Here is a 27,672-nt window from a genome sequence, read left to right as displayed (position 1 = left end):
CTTGAAAACCCAGGTCACTTACCGAGGACTCACTGTCCCTAATGAGGAAGTCGCCCTCGCGGCCCCGCTCATTGAGGGCACATTCGGCCTGGTGGCGTGTCACGTTCCCGTAGTACCACTCTCTGCCAGCAAAGCGCCCGCTGCCTGCGGGCCCCGGGTAGCTGATCTGTGGGGCATGTGACGGAGGCAGGGCCGGCCCATCGCTGAGGACTACCACATAGTTTTTGGGGACAAGGCCGACCTGACCCCGGGAGTTTTTGCATTTCCACCACTCTGGGTCGTTTTCCGGCTTCTCGATCACCTCCATGGTCTCCCCCTTCTCAAAGTTGAGCTCCTCCTCAGTGACAGAGCTGAAGGGGTACAGCGTCTGTACCATGTGCAAGACACGGGTGCCCTGGCCATTGCTCAGGGATGCACCCTTCCGAAGGCTCAGGAAGCTGGGGGACTCTGCAGCCGCCTCGTCCACCTCCTCCAGGACGTAGTTGGAGGGGAACCAGCCGATCTGCCCATTGTAGCTGCCCCGCCACCAGCCGTCGCTGCACTTCTCCATGACGGTGACACGCGACCCCTTCACCAGAGACAGCTCATCCTCCCTCTCAGCCACATAGGCGAATTTGACGAAGGCTGGGATGTTGAGATCATAGATACGGTCGGCGCCGCCCCCATTGGCGGGGTACTCCGCGTCGGTGCTGGGAGTCGGAGATGCGTCCCTTGTGCTAGTCTTCCTCTTGGTCTTGCCGAGGCCTGTAGAGACACAAGGGCTCAGTGGGCACCAGCATGTGTGGCAGGACGCAATCGGGCATCGTCAGGACCCTGCTGCCCACTCCCTGCCCATAACATTCAAGGGGACAAATCCACCCTGGTTACAAACTAAGGTCACTAGCAGAAAGGTCACATGTTGACGGCTGCCAAGTGACTAGCAGTTGGGAATTACTAAAACTGACCTCTTTAAAAAATGCCAGAATACCAGCAGCACAAAAGACAACAAAAGAATAGAAAGTCAAGTTTCCTTTGGGAATGATTACAGAATTCCTGTGCCACTCAAGGGAGAAAAATAAGCTATAATGGCACAGATATCTTCATTTTTGTACTGGGTAGGAAGTTGGACTAAATGAGCTCAAAAGACCTGTTCTAAGAGGGTTCAGATTTCAGCAAGCAGAGCTCTCTTCCTCCCCATTCCCACCTGCACCCCCTCAGGCCAGTCCCCCCTCTCCTCTCCCCACCCTCTCCTCTCCAGGACACTGTGCCCTCCCAAGGCTCCCCACAAGGCAGAAACCCATACCCCCCCTTTCTTTTGGTCTTGCAGTTGTTTTCTTTCAAAACGGAAGGATCATTTCCCACAACAGGTTGTAATGAGGGAAAAGTTAGCTGATACACGAACTGTAGGACAGAATTTTTCTTACTGTGACCAAAAACTCACTAGTGGATGATAAAATCAATGTCACGAGTTGTGACCAGAGTATATACACTGCCTTTTTTTTTTTTTTTTAGGGGAATGAAATACAAAATTTTAAAGTGCATCAAACAAGCACTGTCGCTTCAGTGAGTATGTCAGTGCGGGGTTGTAATGTGAAACTTACTTCTTTCCATGCGTAAGTTTGAAAAGCCCCAAGGCAAAATGCTTTAACCTGGTTGAAATCCAGAATTCTGGCACCTTCTTGTGAAGTGAGCCCAGGGGAGGAAGGCATGTCGGTCTGCAGGGCTGAGGTGTGCCACTGGGCGGGTTGAGCTGCCTGACCACCTCTGAACTTAGTCAACATGGAGATTACGATGGTATGGAAACTGCAGCCATTTGCAGAGTTTTAATTTTATCTTATTTTCCAAAATGACACTAAATCACTTTAATGGGTAGCCTGTACCTCTCTCTCCTTTTATCCCTAAAACTGGAGTTAAAGACAGAATGATCCTGAGAACTGCCTTTGCTTTTGGTTCCTTGCTGAGCAGGTCAGGAGGAATAAAACGCTGCGTCGTGACCATCCTTTATGCGACATCTGGGCTCTGCCTCTAGGGCAGCCGCTCCCCAGGTCAGCACCACCCGCCAAGTGAGGCCAAATGAGTGAGGCCAAATGAAAGGCACACGTGGAGGGGCAGCACACTGACACGAAGTGGTTTTCAGGTGAACACACCGATTCCTTAAGCTCACCGCTGCACTGTTCCTTCCCGTGCCATGGCAAGTACATGGGACAGGAATCCAGGAGCTAGGCAGGATGTCAGACCAAGTACAAAATGTAGATTTCTACTTAAGAGTTAACTTGCTCTACATGGAAACATGAACCTCTGAATCTTAGAACAAATCCTTTCATGTGATTGCCAACCTAGGATGGTCTCACTATGCAGTGAGAGAGCGCCGTGATGATTCCACAGCTTCGTGATCCAGAAGACAAGGCAGCTTATGAAAGGAAACTCCCATCCGGAAGGCGCAGGCATTGCGAACCTCACAAAGGAGTCCACGCACTGAAGCCCCGAAGCAGAAATGACCAGGCTGTTCAATTTTTATTGGTAACAAAGATTTCCAAAAATAACATTTAAAAGTAACTGTTTAATAGACCGTTTCAAAACTTGTAACACAGGCCACTTGAAAAAATACCTATGGAAGATCAAGTTTTAGAATATTCACCAGGACATAAATGTGTCAAGATCAGCAGAGCAGACAAGACAGCCTGCAACCTGTTTATGAAGGAATATACTACTTTGCTTGCTTTCTTCAAACAAAATAATTTAATTACTTCAGACACTGAGATCCTCCCTGCCAGATACCATCCTAGACTTTGGGGAGAGCAAGATAAACGAGGCAAGCACACTCCCTGCCTGTATAGAATTTTAGTTTCTCTATCAAGACTGGGACATTCTACACAGCACCCACACCATGGAAAATTGAACTGTTTTGCATTAATGTAATCTAAACAATCTTTGAGGCCACTCTGGGTGGGATGGGGGTGGTGGTGATGGTTACGGAAGGGTGAGTAAGAGCACAACCCCAGGGGAAATCCTGAGCAGGCCACTTCGCTGCGTGCTCCTGGGCACTGTATCAGTCTGCTACGGCTGCCCTAACAAAGTACCAGACTGGGGCTGCAACAGCAGAAATTTATCTTCTCGTAGTTCTGAGAGAAGTAGAACATCAAGGGTTGCTTCCTTCTGAGGCCTCCCTCCTTGGCTTGCAGATGGCTGCCTTCTGTCTTCACATGGTCTTTCTCTCTGTGTATGTCCCTAATCTCCTCTTTTTACAAGGGCACCAGTCACACGGGATTAGGGCCCACACTAGTCATTTTAACTTAATTACCCCTTTAAAGGCCCTGCAGCAAACAGTCACACATTGACTTACCAAGGGGAAGATGTCAATGTATGAATTTGGGGGGACGTAATAGCCCGTCACAGGTACCCAAATATGGATTGCACATGTAAAGCACAGGAAGTGCTCTAAGAATGATAAAAATTATTACTTATTAACTGAGTTGGGGCTTTGAGTTTCTTTCTTAGAACAGTGTCTTACCAGGAGAGGGCCACAGTCCTGTTTTAATGCTCTTGGCCATGACTCTACCAGTGCCAGACAGCCACCAAAATAGCAAGTTTGCCCGTCAGGCTTTTGGCACCTGGGAAATCTTACTCCACGGGAGCAATGTCCTATGTAGCTGCTGGTGCGGTGAAATTCAAGAGACAGGTGTCTGGGCATAGGGAGGAAGCTGACCTATTGACATCTCCATCACCCGAACCCTCTCAACAGTCCTGGACAAAGAGGGCATCCCTCCGTTTCTCCATCTGTGGAAACAAATGCTAAAAGATCAGGGACTGGTCCAACACGTGTCGCTAGTGACGAGGCACAGACCTGTGCTCCCAACAAAAACAACAGTCAAGGACACAGTTCTGTTAGACACTGATGTGCAGCATGGCAGGCCTCTGAACCGAGGGGTCAAGAATCTGTTCTCACAACGCCCCACTGGCCTGCCCCAACAGCAAGGAACGCTTCCTCTAATTCTAGGCAATGAAAACGGCTCCTGTGTCTCCAGGTGGAAGTGGGGCTGAAGTCTAGGGAACGAAGATTTAGGTAAGATATGCGTCATGAGTAACCATGAAGCCATGTGACCAGTGCCAGGTGACAGCTGAGATCTCGAAGGGCGTGCTCTGAATGTAGAACAGGCGGCGTGGGCCGCGTGTGGGTGACAACGGGTGCTGCTGCATTCACAACGGAGAGGAGAGAGATCAATATGAGCCCGAGCCCCGAGCCCTGGATGAACGGCGCTGTCCTGGCTCCAAGCGACATCTCTAATTTGAAGACAAATCTGTTACCTTTTAGGGAAAGAGGTGGTGTGGGAATTCCACTGTTCCCACTTTCTCTGTGTGTATATTTTTACTCACACCTTCTGTTTTGTTCCTTCTTCTTTGATGAAAGTCTTACCACCTACTTCTCCCAGTTCTAAGTAAAATGTCTTGAACGCCAATGTATTAATAAGGGTCAGGTGAATTTTTTCCTTGAAAAATTTTACATATTTTCCTAGTAGGAGAGGCAAATACTCATGCCTGTTTTACAAAGTCTCAGGTCATCTTTATTTATTACAAGTAAATAGTAAGTAACCCAAACTTGGCAGACCAGAAGCCCTGACTGAGCAGCTTGACTTGCCCCAGCTCTGCACTGTATCTCAGAAGAACACAATTTCCAGCAGTTTCCCTTGAGGCCTGCATGGCCTGGCTTTACCCTTCACTACAGCCTCTTGTCTCTCTCAGGTATGGGAGCTGCGCCTCGCAGGGTACCAGGCAGTTCCCGTTCCTGCCACATTAGACTTACTGAGCACTGGGGAGCAGTAGTGTGAGCAAAATCTGGGACTTCAAATGATGTCCTTTTCTTTCAGTTCTCTAGTTAATCATAAAATCCAACTGCACAGCTGGAGTTTTTGCTGCAGCGTGCTCTGGGTAAGTCATATTACGAATAGAATACCTAGAATGCAACCATTAGGAAACCTTTCCAATTGCTGGTGTGCTGTATTAGGTGATGGTAACCCTTTTTGCAAAGTGATGATTTCCTCCACAGCTTGTTCAATAATGTATAAACTGCCACAGCTTTGTACAAAGAAAGAATGGAAATTACCATTAAAAAAAAAAGACATTGTCATACATGGCATGAAGTTCAGGAGTGACCAGGATTTAGACTTCTACCCTGGAGATTAGGCTCTGAAAACATTTCAGTTTCCTCAAATCTATAATCATAAAATTGTGGCATTTAAGATCTAGAAGAAATCTTAGCCTGCTCAGTAGTTTCAGGCTGTTGTTGTAGGGAGTGGCCTGGAGTCCTGTGTGTGCGCTGCCCAGGAGATTAGAAAGACATAAGAACCCAAATCCCCTCCCTCCTACATGTCCCCCACCCCGCCCCAGCTCCATCACTCCCTCTGCCCTACCAGGGGTCCTGGGTGGGGGGTGGTGCTGGACAATCTGCTCCACAGATGAAGTGGGGGAAAGTCTTAGAGAGGCCAAGTGCTTGCCCCAGGTCTCCAGGTGAGTCAGCAGCCAGGCTGCACAGCAAGGACACAGACCCCTGAGGACAAGCTGCCTGGAATGGACTAGGTTTGTGGCCAAGGGAGGATATGAACAAGCTCCTTGACAGATCTACCTCCATAGATGTCACATCAAAGACCAACCACAATTTGTGTAATGAACTTCATTTGCATATAATAAGGATAAAAAATAACATCTGTACCATCAGCAATGGTACTTCTTGCCCTGTGAGCAAACAGTATAATTTTCAGTGGCAAAAAGCTGAACTGGATTTAAAATTACAGGCATACTTGTTTTATTGTGCTTCGCTTTATTGAACTTCACAGATCTTGCATTTTTTACAAACCGAAGACAAGACCCTCCACCAGCTACGAGACAGACTACCCGCTTTACTGCGGTCTGCACCCAAATCTGCAATACCCCTGTGGTGTGCCTGCACACACTTTTCAGTTTTTGTAACAATTGTGTGGCACCAAGCTACTGAATCTCTGATCTCGAGTTTCATTTTCATTGACAATAACAAGCAAATTTTAACTTTCTTGAATATTACATACATTAAAGATTGAGTTCTAATGAAAGTTTGAATGTTATACATTATTACTGTTAGTGATTTTAAAGTCAAAATCTTTTATATACTCCCTTTAAGATAAAGGAATGTTAGAACAGCCGACTTTAAAATATGTTCTAACTGTCATTTTCCAGCTGGAGTTCTGGAGCTTTAAGATAAACATCAAACAAATTTGATCATTCAGAAATATATTCAAGCCAATTCATCAGAATAATGTGCGTGCATGAAAAAGTGGACACACACGAAACCTTCCAGGGGTGGCCTGCATAGTGGGACTGACAAACTGGAGAGACCTGAAGTAACCACCGAGGACTAAACATAAAAATTTCCAACTAAAAGCAGGTCATGTCCTAGGTCAGTATCCTCCCTGACAAAGGTCAATCTTGACCTTGGCTGAGCCTGTCTATTGTTTTTTTGCACCTAAAGTAACATACCTTTCGAATGTCAGAGTTAACATCCCTCAGGGCACGACCTGGGCACGAGAGCAGGAGACCACAGAACCCTTCCTTATCTCATCTTTCTCCCCACACACCATCTCTACGTGCTGTGAATGTAAACCAGTACCCGCCAATGTAAAAGAAGTACCAGTCTCTCTCTGTTCCTTTCCAATCTCAGAGATTTCCTGTCCCCTTAATCTACCACCAATGGATTTCAGGTAACCCTTCTTATGTCTTCTTCTTTAGTTTTAATGTATAAAATAAGCTGCAAAACTGCCATCCTCGGGAGCATTTTCTCAACCTGATAACCTTTTGCTTCCTGGCAATTTGGCTCAAATTAACTCATAAAAATTCTCTACCATAAACTTACAGACTTACATTGGTAGCATCCAAGTTTTAGGAGCAAAGACATTTTATTTTTTGTTACTAATCAGATCTGTAACATAAACCAGATTTAACTAGAAAGCTTTCTTGTACTTAAAATACCATTTATATATATACACCTAGAATAGGGGTTATTAATTTGTGGGGGCTTCTCCCATTTAGAGTTTGGATCTATTATTAAAGTCAACTAAAAATTACAAAAGTCTCTTATTATTAAATGCTAAGGAGATCTGATAAGATTTGATTAAGGTACAAAGTGAGCAAGTTTTCATATCAGTAATGTTTGGCTTATGGTAGTTTTTCATATTATAATAGGTCCATACAATTTGTATTTAGTAAAAACTATGTAAGTTGGTAAGATTAGCTCCCCCTTTCCAGAGAATATCCAGTTCTAACATTTATGACCAAAATACTTAGACTTTTTATTATATAAAGGGGAAAAACTTAAGAGTTTTAATATTATATAAAGGGGAAAAACTCTAAGTTTACTACACTCGAGATTTTTAAAAAGACGACCATTTAAAATGTGGCGGTTCTCTGTTGTTGTTTTAATCTGTTCAGCAGCCTTCTCTTAACAGTCTATGTGAAGAAGGACGGACAGAGCAGGAGCGAGGCCCAGCAAGAGAGACAGAGCCCGGAGGACATGAGCTGAGTCCCCTGATCCAACCATACCACCCACTGATGTGAGACAAATCCCTCTTAAATTTTCTCCTCCTACTTTTCTTTCTTTGTCTACTTTTAAATTTACTTTCTATCACTTCAATTAAGAGCTCTGAAAAAATAAAACAAACCCTCATACCCTCCCCCAACTCTCACTTTTCTCCCATTTCAGCTCCTTCAATGTGCTAAACTTATTCCTACTTAGAAAAGTGGGCCCTCTTGTCTGCAGAGGGATGCATTCCAAGACACCCAGCTGATGCCTGAAACAACAGATAGTACCAAACCCTGTATGTATCATTTTTTCCCTACCTGTACATACCTATGATAAAGCTTACTTATGAATTAGGTATAATAAGAGATTAACAACAATAGCTAATAATAAAATAGACCAATTTTAACAATATACGGTAATAAAAGGTATGTGAACAGCTTTGGGGACATTATCAAGTAAAATAGGGGAGACTGAAACACAAGCACTGTGATACCAAGACAGTCCATCTGATGACCGAGACGCCCAGTGAGCAACAGGCGAGGATGGATAGTGTGGATGATCCACACCCCGGTGGCACGGAGCGGAACTGCACAAGACTTCATCACACTACTCAGAACGGCGTGCAATTTAACACTTATGAACTATTTATTTCTGGAACTTTCAATTTGATATTTTCAGACATTAGTTGACCCCAGGTAACTGAAACCACATAAGGTGAAACCGGGGCTCAGGGGGGACTACTGCACTTGGGCAAGCTGAAAAGAACATAGAAATACTTGTGGGCAGCCAAGCTTGGGTGTGGGAGTGGGAGGGCGGGTGTAGGGACAGACATCGCTACCTTGTCATGATTAACCGCTGGGCTGGTGTACGTGTTTCCCACACCCAGAGAACCTTGGCTTTAAAGTATTTACCACCACAAGAGCCATAATGAGAAATATGTGACACTGGGATGGCCAAAGACCTTTGGCCTAATTGACCAATAAAATCTAACCTCAATTTTCTGGAGGTGATCAGATTTGACTTAGGATGGGCACAAATGCATTCACTGTGGCCAGTTCCCTAGGCATGGTTGTCAGAGAAACCCCAAGGGCAGCTCAAGAGAGTGGGACAGGCTCACCAGTATAAAGTGATTTCAGATAAGGCCAGATCTAGGTCAAAATAGAAGCAAGCATCAAGGCCATCACTCAGCTGCTTCAGTCAGCATCTATTCTTTTTGTTACACAGAGGCTCAGGTTACTAACCACTGGACACAAATCAGCTCGGGAGAAGAGGGAATGTGTGTGCTGAAGAGAAGGCAGACTACATCAGCTGCGAGCAAGAGGGGCAAGACTTCTTGGGGCAATGCTCTGGGGAGTGGAGTGGGGCTGGAGGGCTGGGCAGTGCTACAGCAAAGACATGTCCCATCGGGGCTTGCAGGACCATGTCAGGCAAAGCAAAGAGCTAACCTAATTCTCTTCCAAGTGTCCTGCTGGCAGGAAATACTCTTTACCTGGCACCAGACTCACCATTAGGAACCAGGTGTGCTTAAAGTAAAAGATGTACTAAGTCCTTCTGAGATAAAGGACTGAATGCAACCCACGATGGCTTTTCGGGTCTTTCTGTGCCTCTTTGGGAACCAGGTGCCTTCACAAAACCCCAGCCTTACGGTTGTTGCTGTACAGCAGTCCCATCCACACTCTGCAAGGTCCTAACAACAACAGGGAAGAATATATCCTTTTGACAGCCTGGATGTGCTAAAAACAAAGAAAGCTGAACATTAAGATGGGTCTGGAAACTTTCTTCCTCTAGTAGTTTAAATCTGGCTTTTATAAGTAACCAATGTCCTTTCCAAAAGCTCACCCTGCATGTCCCTGACCAGACAGCAGGCAATCTGGCCCGTGGGAAAACACTGTGTGCTCATGAGCAGGACGTGTTAGTGAGGAACTCACTCACTATGGCCTTTCCCCACAGTAAAACAAGGCCGATCCCAAGTCTGCTCAGCACTAAGATTTGTAAATGGCACTAAAATGATGTGACGTCACTTCTCAGGAGAAACTCAGCCTTCACCACCCCACAGCCTCGGAGCACTCCCCCACCTCTACATCAGCACCCACCTCACTGCACTGTGTTTCTCTACCTGAGAAAGACCATGTTTAGTCACTTCGTGGCCTCAGGGCCTGGCATTCAATAAATGTTCGCTCATGGAATGAACTCCACTGCCTATCCCGTCTCACCACCACTGTTTTGTATGTACTCCTCCATCCTTCCAGTCTGACCTCTTGGGTGATCCCCACCTAGGTTGCCAGGAGTGTTAACAGGATTAAAGCAGAGCAATATTGTAATTAGCAAACCTCCCAAGTACATGCCACACCAAGCCCTCCCCTACAACTCGTTCTTCCTTTCGTCCTTCAACAAAAAGAGAGCCTACTACGTGCCGGGCATTCCCAAACCTGGAAGGCCAGTGGCCAGGGTGGAAGGTGCTACCGTGGCTGGGCTGTGGCCGAGGGGTCCGAGGTACATGAGTTCCTGATGCACCCCCTCTCTGCTTACCCCTGAACTGGAATGAATCGACGAGACTGACTTTCACTACTCACAGGCCTGTGCATCTCAGGTGTTTACCACTCACCCTGCAATGAGGCACTCTGCCGTGTGCCGTACAAAATTCCCAAGTGCAGGGAGGGAGCGGTCTAAAAGGGAGGGATGAAGGGGACTCCCAAGATGAAAGGAGTTGCCATCCTGAGGCAGATACACAGACTGGGGAGGGGCTGTCAGTTAAAGGCAGGGACGAGCCACCATCCCTGTCCCTATGCCCCCTTCTGATGGGGTGGATGTACGAGGAGCCAGCTCAGAGGGATAGGTGTCAGGGACAAAGGGCCCACCATCACATGGGTCCCTGTGTCCAGGACTGCACTGGAATTTCCATCCTTGCTTGTAAGAAAGCCTGTTCATTTGCGAGCAGGCAGGCCAATAACACGACTGAATATTTAATCCTGAACAAAAAGGTTGAGAATTACAGAATTCTCTATCAAATGTGAAAAGTCAGTGGTAACACAGATGCCAAGAAAAGAATTTTTAAAACACTTCAGTGAAAAATTTTAATTAACAATACATATTGAGTATCTCTCAACGCATACATGCAGATCTATCAGCACAAGCATTTCTGAATATGCAAAGGGTGCATATTCAAAAGGGTTAGATGTGACATTCTGCAGCACCACTTAACACGTCAATCTAATGACAGAAGTTTAGCACGCACACACCTTTTCAAGTCCGTACCTAAGTTAAATAAAACGTGATAAATACATGAAAACGAGAAAAGGGACAGCATATTCATTCAAAAGGAACCAGGCCCCAGACAACTTTCTCAGACCATGTTCCAAACCCAGCTTCTGTGCCTCCTAGCTTTAGACCTTGGCCACTCTGGAACATCTCTACCCCTCAGTTTCTTCATTTGCAACATAAGGATATCAGTGACACTTCATGGGCTACTAGGAAGGTCCAATAACTGAGGCTCACACTTAATGTAGTATCTGGTACACAGCAATCATTGTGTACTGTCATTGATAGCTGTCATTGTGTTTATTCCCATTATAATATCATCTAACTGTTTTCCTTTCCCCTGAAGGACAAAGGCAGAATCAATGGAGACAAAAATAGGTGGTGCTTTCGCAACAGAGATGCACACACACATCTGTTTTTTTCCCTTAAATGGACCTGGGGAGCAGGTCTCAACACCTTCCTGCTCTCTGGGTTGAGGCAGGGTCCCTACGGAAGGCACAGAGAGGATGCTCAATAATGCAAAATGGGCCTTCATGTAGGGAGTGAAAAAAGAGCCCCATTTTCCAAGTCGAAGTAGGCAAAGGACCAGGAGATCACACGCTGCTTTCAGCAAGGCAAACACTGGTTACTAAGGCACTGGGTTCTGCGGAGGTCGCAGGTTCGTTCCCTGCCTGTGTTCCAGGAGAAGGTCTTGGAGGTAACTGGGCTCCTGTCTCCAACCTGGTGGTTTATCTGAGGCTTTGTGGACCGTGCCCAACCTGGGCTCCAAGGCCTGCTCCTGGCTTTGCTGTGAAGAACACCTGCAGCCTTGGACAAGTCACTCAACTTGCCTGATTTCCAGAGAAAGCTCTGGACCAGGTTATCTTCAGGGCCCTTTCTAGTGTTCTAAAATTCTACGTATCATGGAGTGAACTTCACTCTTCAACTTAACTGTACCTGCCAGGCTATGCAAACAAAACAAAACATAGAGCCAAGGGGACCAAGTGGCCCTTTTTGATCCTCATAGCGAGCTTTGTCCACTGCACTGTTTTTCTTAGCACATTAGGTTAAATATTATAGATTGCGTCAACTTAAATTAGTAGCATAAGAACAAGTAAACTTTTACCACTAACTCATGCTCTACTCCAAACATCCACTTGTAAAATTTCTAACTTAGATAATCAACTGCTTTACTCCTTAAAAAACCAAAAATGCATAACCAAGCGAGATGCCCTGAAGACAGCTGCCATAGGACAACCTGCTTCCATGGGGAAACTGGGCATCCACAGCCTTAAAGTGTTACAAAGAGCTGCCCTCAGGTGGCTTCTGGCTCTGAGAACCACTGGGGACCACCTGAGGCGGTCACAGAATCTGACTTCAGAAGCAGACAGGGCAGCGATGAATTATAAGGAGAAAGCACTGGCAGCTTGAAGGGGCTGATCCTAGGGCCCAACTGCTAGACCAAAGAGGACTTGAGTACATGCAGGCTGCTGTGCAGAGAAACACCCAGCCGGCCTAGCTAGGTCCACCCATTAGACCTGGTCCAGCACGGGTCAGGCGGGTGCCCTACAGATGCACACCTCCCCCTGTCCAGGGAGCAGTGGTGAGCACTGGGCAGGGCACTCCAAGGGAGAGGGGGCACAGAAGGAGGTGCCAGCACCAGCCTCACAGCACTCTGGGGCTCAGAAGTATACATCACAGCATATGCCAGTGAACAAACACCCCTCTGCACCCATGCCTGTCCCCAGGGCACAGACAGGGCTCTGTAATAGAGAAAACAAACATTTGAGACATATGGATAGGGTCTAAATAGGAGAGTATGCCATATGGGGAAATGCAGTCACAAACGACATCGGTAGGGAGATTTTACTTTAACTCCTAGGCATTCTGAGTTCATGTTTCTTTATTCTAAAACAGAAGGCTCCACATGTGTAACTTTTCATCAGAAAAGGGTGTGTTCTACGCTCTTTAGAAAACAGAAGTAAATTACAATTTTAATAAGATGCAACCAAGATGCCAGTTGTTGGGAAATACATTACCTGATATTCTGGTCCTTCCTCAGGACATGAGGGGTACACTTGGCCCAGAGAACAGAGCAATTTGGTTTCACTTACCCATGTAAAACTGCACACCGCCTTCCCTTCACTGTATAGGGGTGCAGAGCCTTTACCATTTCCCAGTCTCTCCTGGCTTTCCCGCCGTTAGTATTCTTCTTAACAATCTGTTTCTATTTTCTAATTATCCTCCTGCTAATCTGTTGTTAGTTGTTTACACTTTTGTTCTAAAACTTAAAAGCTTGTAATGTACAAATCCCAGTTTATTTTAGGTGGCTGGCATCGCAATTCCTGTAAAAGTTTCCATATTATGTAAACAACACATTTGGCAGGTCATTCCTCCTATGAACAATCTCACAAGACAGAATTCTAAAAAATCTAAATTATGATACCTGATATGTAGTTTATGTTTGTGCAATGGTAGATTACACAACAAAGAATGAAAAGGTACATCTGACGTTTTAAATGTGACTCTGAGAATCCAGAGTCCCCGTCTTAATGTTAAGAGATGGTAATCTGTTGAAGTTGAAAGTTCAAAATCAAATTGAGATCAAGTCATGAAGCTTTGCTTTGTTCTGCAAGCTACAGAACTGCAGCACGGTCTATACGAACTGTGATTAATCGTTCTTTAACTCAAAGTTACATTCTCTTTTAACTTTTATAACAAAACTCAGTTTTTAAACTTACTGTTATAAAAATACCCTAATGAAGGTCAGAAATTGTCCAGGTCCTTTTCAATATCTGTTAGGCAAAAATGAGTAAGTAAATAAATCAAATCAAATTGGGTATCTTAATCTCCTTCTCACACGTTACATACAAACTTTTTATGGGGAATGGTTCAGTCTTGCATTTAAAAAAAAAGATTTTATTTATTTATTTTTAGACAGAAGAGAGAGAGGGAAGGAAACAGCAGTGTGTGGTTGCCTCTAGTTCACCCCCTACTGGGGACCTGGCCTGCAACCCAGGCACATGCCCTGACTGGGAATCGAACTGGCAATGCTTTGGTTCACAGGCCTGAGCTCAATCCACTGAGCCACTCCAGCCAGGGCCGACCTTGCATTCTTAATTGGAATGAAGAATTGGTTGCTTAGAGAGTGACTCAGTTTAGGAAGTTTGTTTAAGTGACAGGCAGAAAGATTAGTAGTAATTTTCTATTCTTGAAGAACATTCAACTGGGAAAACACCGTACTTCAAAGATAGATGCACCCCAAAGAATCAGCATTTCCTCTTACATGGTTTATAAAATACACAAAACATGTGAGCATCTGACGTGCTAGAAAGCACATGCAAGCTCGCTCATTAACTCTCCTTCCCAGCACGTGTCGAGATCAGGAAAGAGCTTGATATTTTCTGGACTAACTACCCCGTGACATCTAGTATTGGTAACAGCAAGATGTCACCTACCCATGCAATGTGACTTTGTATGTATGTGTATAAATACTGGGTAAATAGACACAAATGCTTATAGACACAGTGAGTATTTCCTGGGTGATAAGATCAGGTGATTTTTTTTATTCTCCCATTTTTTAAATGAGTACGCCTGTCTAAAAGGAAGGCTGTATAAAATCCAGGCATTTCAGACATGATGATCCCGAGGAAGAGCTGTGGGCAAAAACCTGTGTCATACACAGAAGCCCTGAGTGACAAAGATGGCCGAAACACTGTGCTTGTAGCAGCCGCAGTACGTGTTTGATGCTCACAAAAGTGATGCTTAAATAACAGTCAATTTATAAGAAAGGAGGTATGTGCCCAGGACATCCAGCTTAGGAGAGATGTTAATTAGTGGCCCCTACTCACCTCAACATGAAGGAACCAGGCAAAGAGATTAATTAGTGACTCCCTTGGGGCCAGGGAGCAAGCAATGCTCACTGAAGGAGTTGGTCCCCTAGTATTCAAGGGTCCACAGCAAGAAATCACAACAGCTGTGCCAGGGAGTGACCGAATCCACCAATAACCATGCCAAGCATCTACCATCCCACCCCCACTCTGAATTCCTAACTCCTGAACCAATCAATTTCTGTAAAGGCTGAAGTCAGGCAAAGCAGACCTGCTCTGAATTTCAACCCCATCATTTACTGTGTGTTCTTGGGCACATCACTTACTTCTGAGCCTCAATTTTTTTCATGTGAAAAATGATTAGGCACTGGCTGGTGTGGCTCAGTGGACTGAATGCCGGCCTGCAAACCAAAGGGTGGCTGGTTTGATTCCCAGTCAGGGCACATGCCTGGGTGGCAGGCCAGGTCCCCAGTAGGGGGGTGTGTGAGAGGCAACCACACACTGATGTTTCTCTCCCTCCCTCCCCCTCTCTCTAAAAATAAATAAAATCTAAAAAAAAAAAAGAACGATTATGTTCCACTTAGGGTTATTGTGAAGATTTAACAAAAATGTAGCAGGCACCCAGCACAGTATCTGGCACAAATCAGGCACTCAAAGAGAAATCGTTATTACAGTTCACTCTGGAAAAAAATACAAAATCAGTTTGGAAGTCTTGATTTGAATTTTTCTGCTGCATTAACTTTTGTTTGGCTTTAGGGCATGGGGTGACACACTTTTCTGCAGGGAATGTTGGCTGGGGGAGCCTGTGGCCCCCCTGCCAGGGGAGGACCATGGTGGCAGCTCTCAACAGGGAACTGAGGGCTGGGATCTCCTCAGCACAAACTAAGCCCGAAAGCTCGGCTGTGGTACTGACGTAACAAGCTGCTTCAGAAGAGTAAGGTCTTCAGTGTAGGCCCTAAAGAAAAGTACTTGTATAGAAGTCCAAAACCCTAAAAGTCACTTAAAAATAGTAAGTACATTACGACAAAAATCTAAATGTTGTGTCTCCCAAAGTTGGGATTCATGAACATTTTTACTGAGGTCCTGCCATCACCTCAAACTTAAGTGGGTCTGTCCTCAGGGCCCATTTCTCTTCCTGCTTCCCTAATTCTCTTGGTCATTCTGCTGGTCATTCATCACGCTCAAAGCCCTGGAGCCAGTCACTCATGACTGATACTCCCGGCTGTTCCATATGCAGTCAACACTGATCCGGGATTTTCCTTCAAAATTCCTTGCATCTGTCACCCTCCATTCCCATGCTGAGCTCAGGACTTCCATGTCACCCCTGAGTTGCACTGAGCTCGTCCCCAGCCTCCTGCTGACCGACTGGTTCCCTCCAGTCCCCTCCTGACACCCAGGATCAAGAAAGCTACTGTTCACCCTCTATCCACCATGTGGGAAACCTTTGGGGGAGGGTTCCCTTTTCAAACGCCATCAGGCCTCGTGGTGGGGGCCTTCACAGTGTGGCACACCCCAATCACTCAGGACTCCCCAGTGTCCTCCTTCACTCTGGTCAGCTGGCTAAATGTCCTTCAACAGGTCTGTGGCTTTCAGCTTCTATCTTCACTTGTGTTCTCCCTCCCTCAATTAAAGCCCCAGCTCCTCTTAGAAGTCTCAGCTCAGCCCCAGTATTCTGTACATGAATGACTACATGCAATGTTCAACAATTTCATGAGACAAGTAATCACTTACCCCATTTTAAAGATGATGCAGTTGAGGCTTAGCTTTCAATAGCTTGTTGAAAGTCACTCAACTAGTAAGTAGAAAAGCCTGGCCCCCCCCCCCCCCCACCTTTATGCACACTGCTTCCTGAAGGACAGGAGGGAGGCCTTAATTGCACAATCCAGTCCCCGTTTCCAGGGGAACAGGCAGGGACCACCATGCCACTGTTCAAATGAGGAATGCTTATTTGTATCTGTGTCATTTTCCCAGTTACACCACCAGCTTCAGAGAGTCAGGGACTGAACCTTATGCTTTCTTTATACCCTGCCCAATGAAGTAATGTCCAGCTAGCAAACCCTGTTACAAAGTGCTGATCCGCACATAATGTTTGCATCCCTATTTCAAAGTCTTTGGTTACTTTCAAAGCTCACTCAGCAGGGAATGAAGTGGCTTAGAAGGGATTTCCAAGGAAGGGACAAGAGTGAGGAAGGGACAACTGAAATCCAGACGTGGCTCCCAAAGTCACAGGTTGTGCCACTCATTAACCACATTTCATTCATGACGAATCACATGCCCTGGTTCAGACCTGCTTAGGGCATTTATAATCATAGCAAAGACTCACAATGCCACAGCGTCTACACGAAAATTCCCCCACATCCTGTAGCACCGCGGAGGCTGTGAGCCTAGGAGATTGTTTCTGACCATCACTCTCCCTATCTCTGTTGTAACAAAAAAGCACATATTGAACTGACTCAGAACTGTCTGGGCTGATCCAGCAAGAAGTAGGTATTTCCTTACATGGAAGCTGGTGATATGGAGGGAACCTGCTGATTACAGGAAGTTCTGGATCAAGTATACTGGGGGAACCATTCTGGTGAAGAATCAGTTGGACATGTTTATCTTGGTATTAATCTTGCGCTTCAGGTCTGATCTCAGCAGGTTCAATGATACCCGCTCACCTCTGAAAGCCTTATGCCAGAGGCAAGGCACTCTGACGCTGTCAATACGCAGACAGTTCGGAAGCCCACGCTACGCTTCCTCTGCTCCAAGCCAACTTTATACCCTGGGGTGGTCTCCAAACCACTCTTGTGTCTGTCCATTTGTTTTAATGTACAGAACAGCTTCAAGAATGTTATTTTCCCTGAGCCATTTGAGGGCAAGCTACCAACATAATGTTTTCATAAAAAACACACAAAGTATTCCTTCAGAACCATAATACAACTATCCTTCAGAACCAAAATACAACTATCAAAATCAGGCAATAAACACCGATGCATTATTACTGTTTAACTCTGGGACCCTACTCAAGTTTTGCTAATAAGTTTTTCAGCTCTAAAATAAGAACTGGTGGTCACTAAAATTTCCTCTAACGTTCTAAGTATCTCTCTCTGCCACAGAGTCCTAGCAAATGCCCAACCATTAAATCCAGATATTCAACTTACTGTAGTAAAAGAAATTGAAGTCTGAGTTGAAGTGCCATCTCTGCTGCATACCTATGACTAGCAGTACATTCTTGGAGAAGTCACTTAGCCACTCCGAAGTCAATCTTAGCATGGATAAGCCTCCAAGAACCTTGTGAATCTCACCCACAGGAACCACCCCCTCCTGGTAAGAAGACATTAGCTCAAACCAGTGCAAGGGCTATTTAACACACAGCACTGGGAGTCCCTTTTGGCAGCTCTACGCTGCTCCTAGGTCTGGCTTAGAATCACAGAGGTAGGGGTCCTAATCACTGCCTGGTTCCTAATTGGCCTTAGGTATGCTCACTCTGGGACAAATGCTCAAGGAGCAAACCTTGTGGCAGGTCACTTCTGGGTCTAGACACCTAAGGAAGCAGTTAGCAATGGTCATGATTGCCTTGGATCAGAGGTTATAGATGGAACTGCGTCGTTTTATGTAACCCGAGTCAGCACCTGGACTTAGCCATTGAGAAGAATCAACCTTTGGGGTTTTGGGGGGTTTTCCGCTGTTAGAAAGTGGTAACAAACACTGTTCTTCAGTAGCCCAAAGGAAAATCTTTAAAAAATACCTCCCTGGGAGCAGCTTCCTCACATCTAAATATTTAGCACATCACTTTACAACATCTAACCCCAGTGATTTCATAACTCAGGCTGCCATATCCAGGCCAGACTGTAGCCCAAGAACACTCCTCAGCTCGGCTGGAGAGCTCTGCAGTCAGAGCCCTCCACAATACCAACTGGGGATGTGAGGGCGATCTGGCTGCGACATCTGTCACCCCATTGATCGCCAGGGTTGATTCGGCTGATCTGGCTGGCTAGGCGGGTATCCCCTTCCTCCCTCACTGATCCATGTGCGTCCCTCCCAAAGCTGTGCACTGGGTCGTCACGAGGACGACCCTCCCAACTAGAGGAGAGGACCAGTCTTCGGTCAAGGGTATACGAGTAGCTGCACTCCCCTGCTAGAACCTCCAAACAAGCTCTCAAAATACCAACTGGGCGCTGCCAGCAGCAGTGGTTTTTAACAACTGCTGCTTGTAATCTGTGGCAAAGTTCTCTTGGACTATTCATGATCATAAGATGAATATGAGAGGAGATATAAATGTTCTGCCCAAGTGCAATTAAGAGGTCATATTATTTTATCCAATTATAAATTATTAAAGGAAAAGAAGGAATGGCCATTCCTTTCCTAACAGAGAGATTTTTTTGTGAATGGTAATGCTTTCTCAAAGTCACTCTAACCAAGTGTCACATGGGATTAAATTAATGTACTGCCAATATCAACATACAAGATGAGCACAAGAACAGAGGAGAGAACTTGATAGAGTTACAGTTATCTGCAATTGGAAATGTACACACACTTATAACACTGTGACTTTGCTGAGGAGTCTGGTGCTGTTTTTCCAAACCAGGCATCTGCCAGGGAATTTTATCGTGGGTTTGGAATCAAGGTAGATTTCCCCAGCAGTACAAATTACAAGTGTGGATGATACTGTTGAGTAGCTACTAGAAGCTCAACATGTGCAGTGTAGTTTTGTCTTTTTTCTTGCAGTGTAGTTTTTGTCACTCCTTCTAATGCACAGCAGAGATAAATTCTGATTGGGTAATTGATCTAAAATATACTACAATTCTAACAGCACACTGGTGACAGTAATATAAACAGGAAGCCATGAGCACTTTAGCACCAATCTTTTTTAGCAACAGAGAACTCTGGGAGGCAGGGGAGCTGCAGCAAGTCTTCTCACTTTCCTTCTTGATAACGATGTCCTGTCCTGTCAAGTCTGGCTGTAGAGACTAAGAAGTCTCTCCACCTTGGTGATTCTTGTCAGGGGGCCTCCCTTCTCTTTGATATTGCTCAAGAGGGCAATGAAAACTCAGGCTGAGTAACAAGGTCTCTCCCTGTCCAACCAAAGCAGGGCTTTGGGGGAGCATGATAGATACTTCGAAACAGAAAGACATATAACAAAGGGGGGCACCGCTATGTGGTGATGGAAACACCGACTTGCAGACTGTGACTATCAACCGCTACTAACAGATATGGACATTCAAAATATGATTATACACATACTTTTATTTGTACAGTGCTCAGTACAAACATTTCCAAGGTAGTGTGTGCCTGAGTGGGGACTGAGCCTGGAGGAGAGTGGTCACACTCCGGGGGCGCACACTTCACTTGGCACAGCTCTTGAGGACATGTGAGAGCCAAGGGGAGAAAGCAAAGAAAAGCAAACCCTGATTCTATTTAAGGAAGAGCTTTCTAACAATCTGTGTTCTCCAAAAATGGAACTGGCTGACTTAGAAGTAGAAGTGTTCCAGCAAAGCGGGGTGGCCATCTGTCAGGGGAGGGGCCCAGCGCCCAGTGCCCAGCACGAAGACCAGTGAGCCAGCCTCCTCTGTTCTGAGAGCCCTCAGGACAAGAGCACGTTGACCTGGTCGCCACTCTGATCACAGTTGCTGGGAAAACTAAACACTGGGAGAAAGATGTGGTTAACAGTTTCAATCTGAGGCTTTGTCTCCTCTTCTTCTAAACGCTGAAGTTAAAAAAAGATAAGGTATTCAAGGAAATTTCTAGATTAAATCAGAGTGCTTGCTTTGCCTTATTTTACTTCCCAATGTTTCATTCATTCAGTTTCTGGACATTTCATTCTTTACTAGAATCTTGAGAATACATATTTTTTTAAATGAATAGAAGACAAGACTAGTCTTGTTTAGTAGTTCAAAAAAAAAAAGGCACTTTGTGGGTGAAAAGCTGAAATTGGAAAACATACACAAAATTATGCTCAGGCACTCAAAGTACTTGCCTATTCATGCTACCTACATTTCTTCACCACAGTTAATTAAGAGTTATAAGCATAGGACAACAATATTTCTTTCCAGTGACCTGCTTGGAAAACAAAGATGTCAGTTTAGTGGAGAAAGAATAGATTGTTCGTGAAAAGTGAAATTTCTACATCAGGCTCAGAATCTCTGATAGCGGGTGAGCAGGTGTGACTCATACACAGGCCTGAGTTTCACGTCTCTCTCCAAATCATAGGCATAACCTAATCCGTAACACAACAATACTGCCCAGTTAATGAAGACTTTAAATGCTTTTGAAGAGTTAGTAGACTTTTCAAGACTATATGAAAGACAAATATTTTGCAACACCTACTACCTTCAGTGTGTAATTTTATTTTCAGTTTTCCCACCTGTCATTTTCTTCTCAAATGAAAAACAAATTCTCTTGTTAGAAATAAAGAGGAAAAACTCAAATAAATATAACATGGGTGATAATATTGACTTCAATATTAATAAGCAATAGCAAACTCTTAAGTGATAACCTGCCATCTCATCTACAACAACATGATACTCACATAAGGAGGCAACAATAACTTGTTTAAATGGCAGGTCAGAAAGGCCCTCAAAGTTATTTTCTCACATAATCTGAAGCAACTACTGCAAGTCAGTCTGATATGCATATAAAATACAAAAGGAAGGTTGGCCACCACTAACTTCAGGTGATTCAAGGTGGTCCTTCCCATCTCCCAAAAGTAGAGACGGGAAAGGCATGTGGGAGGAAAACGACATGAGCCAACAGAACTGAGCACCCAGCAGTCCACCTGAATGACCCTAGATGGCCTCGGACATCAAACTGGTGTTTGCCCAGTTGCCAGTTTAGCTGACACTACCCAGGACTGTTGGTATGAAATTCACCTGTGTTCAAAGAGCTTCTCACTATCTCCTTTTGTCTGCATAAAGGACAAAGGGACAAATCTCTTGCAAGGATTTTGTGAGAGAGAAAAGATTTGACGCAATGACATAGGCAGAGCTGTTGATATTTCTGGAGGTGGTAATTCCACGTCAGGATCCTCTAGAATGTTGGTGTCAGGAGAGAGAAACACGTGCAGGGGCCCAAGACACAGAGCAGCGTCAACTTACATAAGACTCCAAACTCGAGAATCTCCAGGAAATGACAAACATGATTATTTCTCCATCTTGGTGTCTTAATTTTCGGAGGTTAAAAAACAAGGCAACTAGAAAAATGTCAGTATCTAAAATAGAACCTTTAAAAACACACACACACACACAAAACATAAACTAAAAAGATGAACATTCTCTCCTCAAACACAGCCAACCAGGCTTCCTCACTCTCCTTAATGGGAAGTAGCTCAGCTCTAACCTGTGTCCTGATGCTGCGAACACTCACCCAGCGTGTCCTTCAGGTTCTTCACCAGGGAGCCCTTCTTCAGGCTGTTCTTCCTCTCCACATAGTTGGACGGCACATAGCCTGTCCTGTTGGCGGCATTCCTCACCCGCCACCATGTCTTGGAATCATCCAGCAGCCACAGACGCTCGTTCTTCTTGATGTCAAGCTCCTGGTCCTGTTGGGCAGTGTAGTCCCACTTTGCTATAACAATTACTTCTTCTGTCATCTTTCATGGAGTCTTTCTGCCAGCAAGACATGTGGAGATGCTCATTAGAGAACCACCAAACACTTCATCCTTCGCATCAACTTGAAAAACTATGCAATCGACAGCTTTCATTACAACTTGGCAACCAGTTTTCTCCTGCATCTTGAAATACTCAATTTTAACATGACCTTCTTTCAATGAGCTTTAGTAATTTGTTTAGAAACAGCAACCTTATAAAACAAATCTTAATTTTGTACACTGGGAATTCTGCATGCTCTGCCAAAGACAAAAATAAACTTTCAAAAAATTCTAAGCAACAATATCATAAATAAATGTTTTCATCTAATTAAGCAACACCAGATCCTTATAACTTATATGTTTACATCCACTTTCTTAGTATGTGCTGAATTTTATGAACATATTTAGTAATTAAAAAACATCTAAAATTTTCCTATAAATTAAAATGAAAATAAATGTGGTATTAATACAATGTGGTACCCTGCACTGTACCCTAAAACAGAGAAGGGAACTGAACTAAACGCTGGTGAAATCCAAGTAAAGTCTAAGTCAATGGTAATGTACCAATCTCTTGGTTTTGACAAATGTGCCAGGGTTATATAAAATGCTAATACTAGGGGAAACTGAGTGAAGGGTATATAGGAATGCTTTGTACTACCTTTGTGACTTTTCTATAAATATAAAATTATTCTTGAAATCTATACATGGATGGTTATAGCAGCTTTATTCATAATTGCCAAAATTTGGAAGTAATCAAGGTGTCTTTGAGTAGATGAATGGACAAATAAACTGTTGGTACATCCAGATAATGGAATATTACAAAGTAATAAAAAAAAAAAAGGTCAAGCCATGAAAACACACGGAGAAACCTTCAATGTACATTACTAAGTAAAGGAAACCAGTCTGAGTCTCACAAAGACTCTCTCTTTGACCAAATGTTAGTCAGGCCCCTCTGAATCCTCTTCCTAAACCAGGCCTCGACTTTTGTACTTCCATTTCCAATTCTGCATTGCTCAATTTTAACAAGAATCATGCTAAATTGGTTTAGCCAGAATCCTCCACCCTAACCCAGGTGAAGCCTGACCACCTTGGTCTGCCTTTAGGAAGAATACTGTTAGGTCAATTTAGCCAGAATACCCCCTTTAACGTTTCCTGTTAGAATTTTCCATTCATCTATCCCCCACCTGCTCCTTGGCTGTAAACTCCCACTTTTCCTACTTGTGTTTGGAGTTGAGCCCAATCTCTCTCCTCTACTGCCAAACTCCCATGTAGCAGTCTGCTGAATAATCTGCCCCAGGGTTATTTAATAAGTGCCAGGACTAATCTCTTCTTTAACAATTCCAACTACACATATTTTGGAAAAGACAAAACTATGAAGACATTAAAAGATCTCTGGTTTCCAAGGGTGTGGAGTGGGGGAAGGACGAATACATAGAGCACAAGGATTTGGGGGGCAGTGAAAATATTCAGCATGGTATTTTAATAGTGGGTACAAGTCATCATACATTTGTCAAGATCTGTAAAATGAATGTACAACACTAAGAGTGAAACTGTAATAACACAATTACTCCAAAATAGAAAGTTTGCTGCCCGGGCCGAGTGGCTCCACTGGCTGGAGTGTCATCCGGTACAAAAGATGCAGGTTCAATCCCTGGTCAGGGCGCACACAGGAAGCAACCGACTGATGTTTCTCATATTAGTGTCCGTCTCCATCTGTCTTTTTCCCTCCTCCCTCCCTCCCTCCCTCCCTCCCTCGCTCTATAAAAATCAATAAACATATCCTCAGGTGAGGATTAAACAAATGTTATTAACATCAACAGATAAATACAGCACGTTATACATCTAGGGAAGGTATACCTGAAGGACTAATGTGAATGTAACTGTTAAGTATTTCAACAGCTCCACACTTCTCGGGTAATATATGGGCCAATATTTTTTCAGCAAGAAAATTCAATATTTAGTCCTTTAATTGACTAGAAGTTTCTTCGAAACTAGAAAAAAAGGCGTAGTGGAAAGACCACCGGCTAAAACCCCTCCCTGTCTGACACAAAGCAGCTCTGTTATCTCGCTGGGATGACTTCAGGATGACAGAGGCAGCCCACGCAGTGCACACTGCTGCCACGGGGGCGTAAATACCACTTTTAAATAACATGACACTTTCTGCTAGATGCTGGAGAAGTTTATAAATAATGCATGTCCTCTTTTATAAAGTAAGTTCAAAATTTAGAGATAACAAACCTTTGGGGAAGGCCGCAATGTTTAATAAAGCTTATGTATAATGTATATAACAACCAATAGGATACGGTTTACACAAAGCGCATTTCCTAAAGGTAGAGAAGTTTGTAATCTACTTTCAGAAAATGTCAAGTCCATACCTGTGCCTCTCTATCCTGACCCACCTTCCTGTAAGGTTAGATTTCGAAAGCCATAAAGGTAGTTTTTTTCTTCTTTTTTAAAAATAATAATGAGAACAGTAATAGGAATGGAACTCAAAGAATATCCCATTAGAATCCTAGTTTTGCTTCTTAATTCTACAATTTTCAAAAGAGTTTCTAACAAGGACAGTACATCACTTAAGACCAATCAAAGCAATTCATTAATTTTCTGCATGACTTTAGGTAAGGAGCTTGCCAGGCATGGTGTGTTTCAATGCACACTGAACATCCCATGGGAACTTAAAAAACACCAGTGCCTGGGCTCTCCCACAGATCATCTATATCAGATTCTCTGGGAGTGGGGCCTGAGCTTCAGATTTTTACAGCCTGTGACTCCGACGAACCTTAGAAGGGAAAAACCAAGTAAGAGGGACCTGAGTCACCAAATGGCCTCCACAGGCTGCATTCCTGGTCACTAGACCTGTGGCCTGTAATGAAAACTCAGATGTTCAGTTTAGGCAAGTAAATGATGAGTGTATGGTGGGTACTTGACACACACGAACTCATTTAATCAACACAACACCCCCTTTCAGGGAGGGAGGTGTGACCCTTTAGGAGACTGAGGATCAGAGACTCAGTGACTTGTTAAATGACAGAGTCAAGATATTAGTGCAGGTCTGCCGGCTCCCAAATCTGTGCTCATGTACTCACTCCGGGGGGCGGGTGGTTAGGTGAGGGTCTAATGTGTGGTATGTGTTTTGATGGACATATTCCAATGCAGGAAATCTATGATTCTAGGACAGGTGAAAATAAAGAGTTCCTATGTACCTAGGAAAGGCCTGGTTGCTCCTTAGCCGTAGCAATGGGTTTTAAACCTATTCTAATGGATTTATGACAGCTTCCCAACAATTGAAAGCTTCAGGGGGCCAGCCAATCAGTCAACAACTGCCTTCCTCCAGAGAACTTGGCCAATCAACAAGTGCTTCACCCCAGCACCGCAGAAGGCTAGCAATCAGCAACTACCTCACCCCAGTGAGATCCACCAAACAAAAACCGTCTCACACCAGAGCTTCTGACTGTCAGCCATCAGCAGCAATCCCACTGCCACACAGTAATCACACATACATAGGTCAACCAATCTATGAACACTTCTGCTTACGAACTTCAACTAATACCTGATCCCGTATTCCCCCAGAACCTTCATCAAAGGTGCTCTACACGGGAGGCTGGTTTGGAAGCACATGCTCCTGAGCCAACCAGGAACACAGTCAGCTTTGTCAAGAGCAGGGTTGCGGCCACAGACGGCTGTCCTCCCGGCTCCTGCTGTAAAATGCCAGAGCACTGCCCTCAGGGATCCCAAAGAAGTGGGAAAGAAGAGCGCCCATATGGGAAGGGAGCAAACACAGGGGTGATGGGAAGAGGTGATGCTGGACCGCTGCCAGGTCACTGGCAGGGAGCTGTGACAAAGGACGGTTGTGGGGAAGGGGACAAGAAAAGGAAACTGATTTCAGTCTTGAGCAGTAACAGTCATCGGAGGGCACTCAGGCCAAAAAGGTGTAAGTGAGAACCAGGGGTAGGAACACATTACGAAGCAGAAGAATTAAAAATATATGACTCCAGAGAGAAACTTAAAATAAAAAGTAAACAGCATATGTGTTTCTGGATGTTTTCTTTTTAAAAGCCATTTCAATGTGAGGTAAAGTACCCTCCCCTTGCCACACCATCGCCCTGTGCTCCTGCCAACATTTACTCTTTCTTCTCTTTGCCAAGAGGGGTGGGGAAGGCGGCTGCAGGCCCATTCTGCAGGGAACTGCCTGCTGGGAAAGAGTGCAGATTTCACCCCAAGACCTTGGAAAGTATCTCTAGGACTCTATTTTCTTCCTAAAGAAACAATCCTGTTAACTACATCTCACTGGGTTATAGCTGGGTTACATACTGCTCGTAATAGCCTGTGTTCCTGCAACATCCAAAAATGGTCATAGGTATTTCCAAAGAGGTCTCGGGGATCAAGCTGAATCACTTGGTCATAATGGCAAATAGAGGAGATGAGTCAAGAATCTGGGATTCTAAACTTAGCTGAATCATTTGCGTGTCCACTTCGGACTCCAGCTTATTCTGGAAAATGGGGATGAGCGTCACTGCCGAGCCTCACGAAGTGCTCAGCAGGAGCACAATAACGAGGTACGTGAGAGGCTGGGGGTAGTTCTTGCAGATAGGTCTGGAGTCCTGCTGCGCTGCTTAGCCTAGCGGCCTCCTCCATAACAGCACCTCACTGAGGAGCTTCTGCAGAAAGCTGTGAGCACACTGCCCATACAGACGGGACACAAGGATGGGAACCACACTTAAAACCCACTGTACACTACAGCACCCTTTATACACGTGGGGGTGGCTGTGTTCTAGCGACCCCTTCCTTCAGTCAGGATTTACTATACTAAGCACTTACCATACAGCAGGCAGTGTTCTAAGGCATCAGGGTTCCTTGGTGAGCAAGACAGGCCAGGTTCTGCTCCTTGTAATTCCAGCCCTAGGCGTAGGAGCACCTCCTCAGAGACACTCAGTATGGGGCAAGTTGCTTCAGCAGCAGCAGGAAACCAGCGCAGTAACTATGCCAAGGTCAGTCCAAAAAGGGAACACTGTGCACGCTTTTCCTCATTTATTACCATACAATGCTTTCCTCTCTTGGTGTGTATCTGCAAATGCTCCAGGAGACCTCAAAGAAGCGTTCTCAGAAGCAACTAAAGTGCCTTATAAATTCTGTATTAAAGTTTCAAGTTGTGTCGTAGATCAAGGACTTGCCAGATGCAGACGAATCTGATAGGAGCTAGCAAGAACCTGTGTATGCTTTGGGGGACAGAAAGGCTAGCTGGTGGCTTTTCACAAGCAGTGTCACTAATCACAGCTAACACACTTCAACTTTAAGTAGGACACAGTATGGAATCTTGTGGCTGTTCCAACTCCGAGAAGTTAATTAAGCTGTGACAAGAGTCAAGGTCTTACTACTTCCCTAAGGCACAAAGATACACTACATGTAAAAGAGAAAATAAACCATTGCGCTTGGCTCAACATACCCCTTTTCCATAGAGAGGGCCGGGTGCCAGCGCGGGGGACTTCGGAGTGCTGGATGGGCATTTGGTTACA

General features: G+C 44.8%; 1 protein-coding gene across 5 annotated transcripts in view; it reads right to left on the bottom strand.

The window, feature by feature from the left end:
- NCK2 (NCK adaptor protein 2) overlaps positions 1-27,672 on the bottom strand; it is a 140,969-nt gene that overhangs the window by 29,049 nt on the left and 84,248 nt on the right. For 4 of the 5 annotated variants that reach the window (XM_053923834.1, XM_053923832.1, XM_053923833.1 and 1 more), the window contains 2 exons: positions 21,910-22,178; positions 23-744 (listed from right to left, as the gene is read on the bottom strand). In XM_053923834.1, coding sequence (XP_053779809.1) covers positions 23-744; positions 21,910-22,162 — 975 coding nt within the window. In that variant the 5' untranslated portion in view covers positions 22,163-22,178. The remainder of the gene's footprint in view (positions 1-22; positions 745-21,909; positions 22,179-27,672) is intronic. The other variant, XM_053923835.1, reaches the window with a different exon arrangement.

The sequence above is a fragment of the Desmodus rotundus genome, chromosome 5 (genome assembly GCF_022682495.2).
Source record: "Desmodus rotundus isolate HL8 chromosome 5, HLdesRot8A.1, whole genome shotgun sequence".
NCBI lineage: Eukaryota > Metazoa > Chordata > Mammalia > Chiroptera > Phyllostomidae > Desmodus > Desmodus rotundus.
This window is presented reverse-complemented; position numbering and strand designations above follow the sequence as displayed.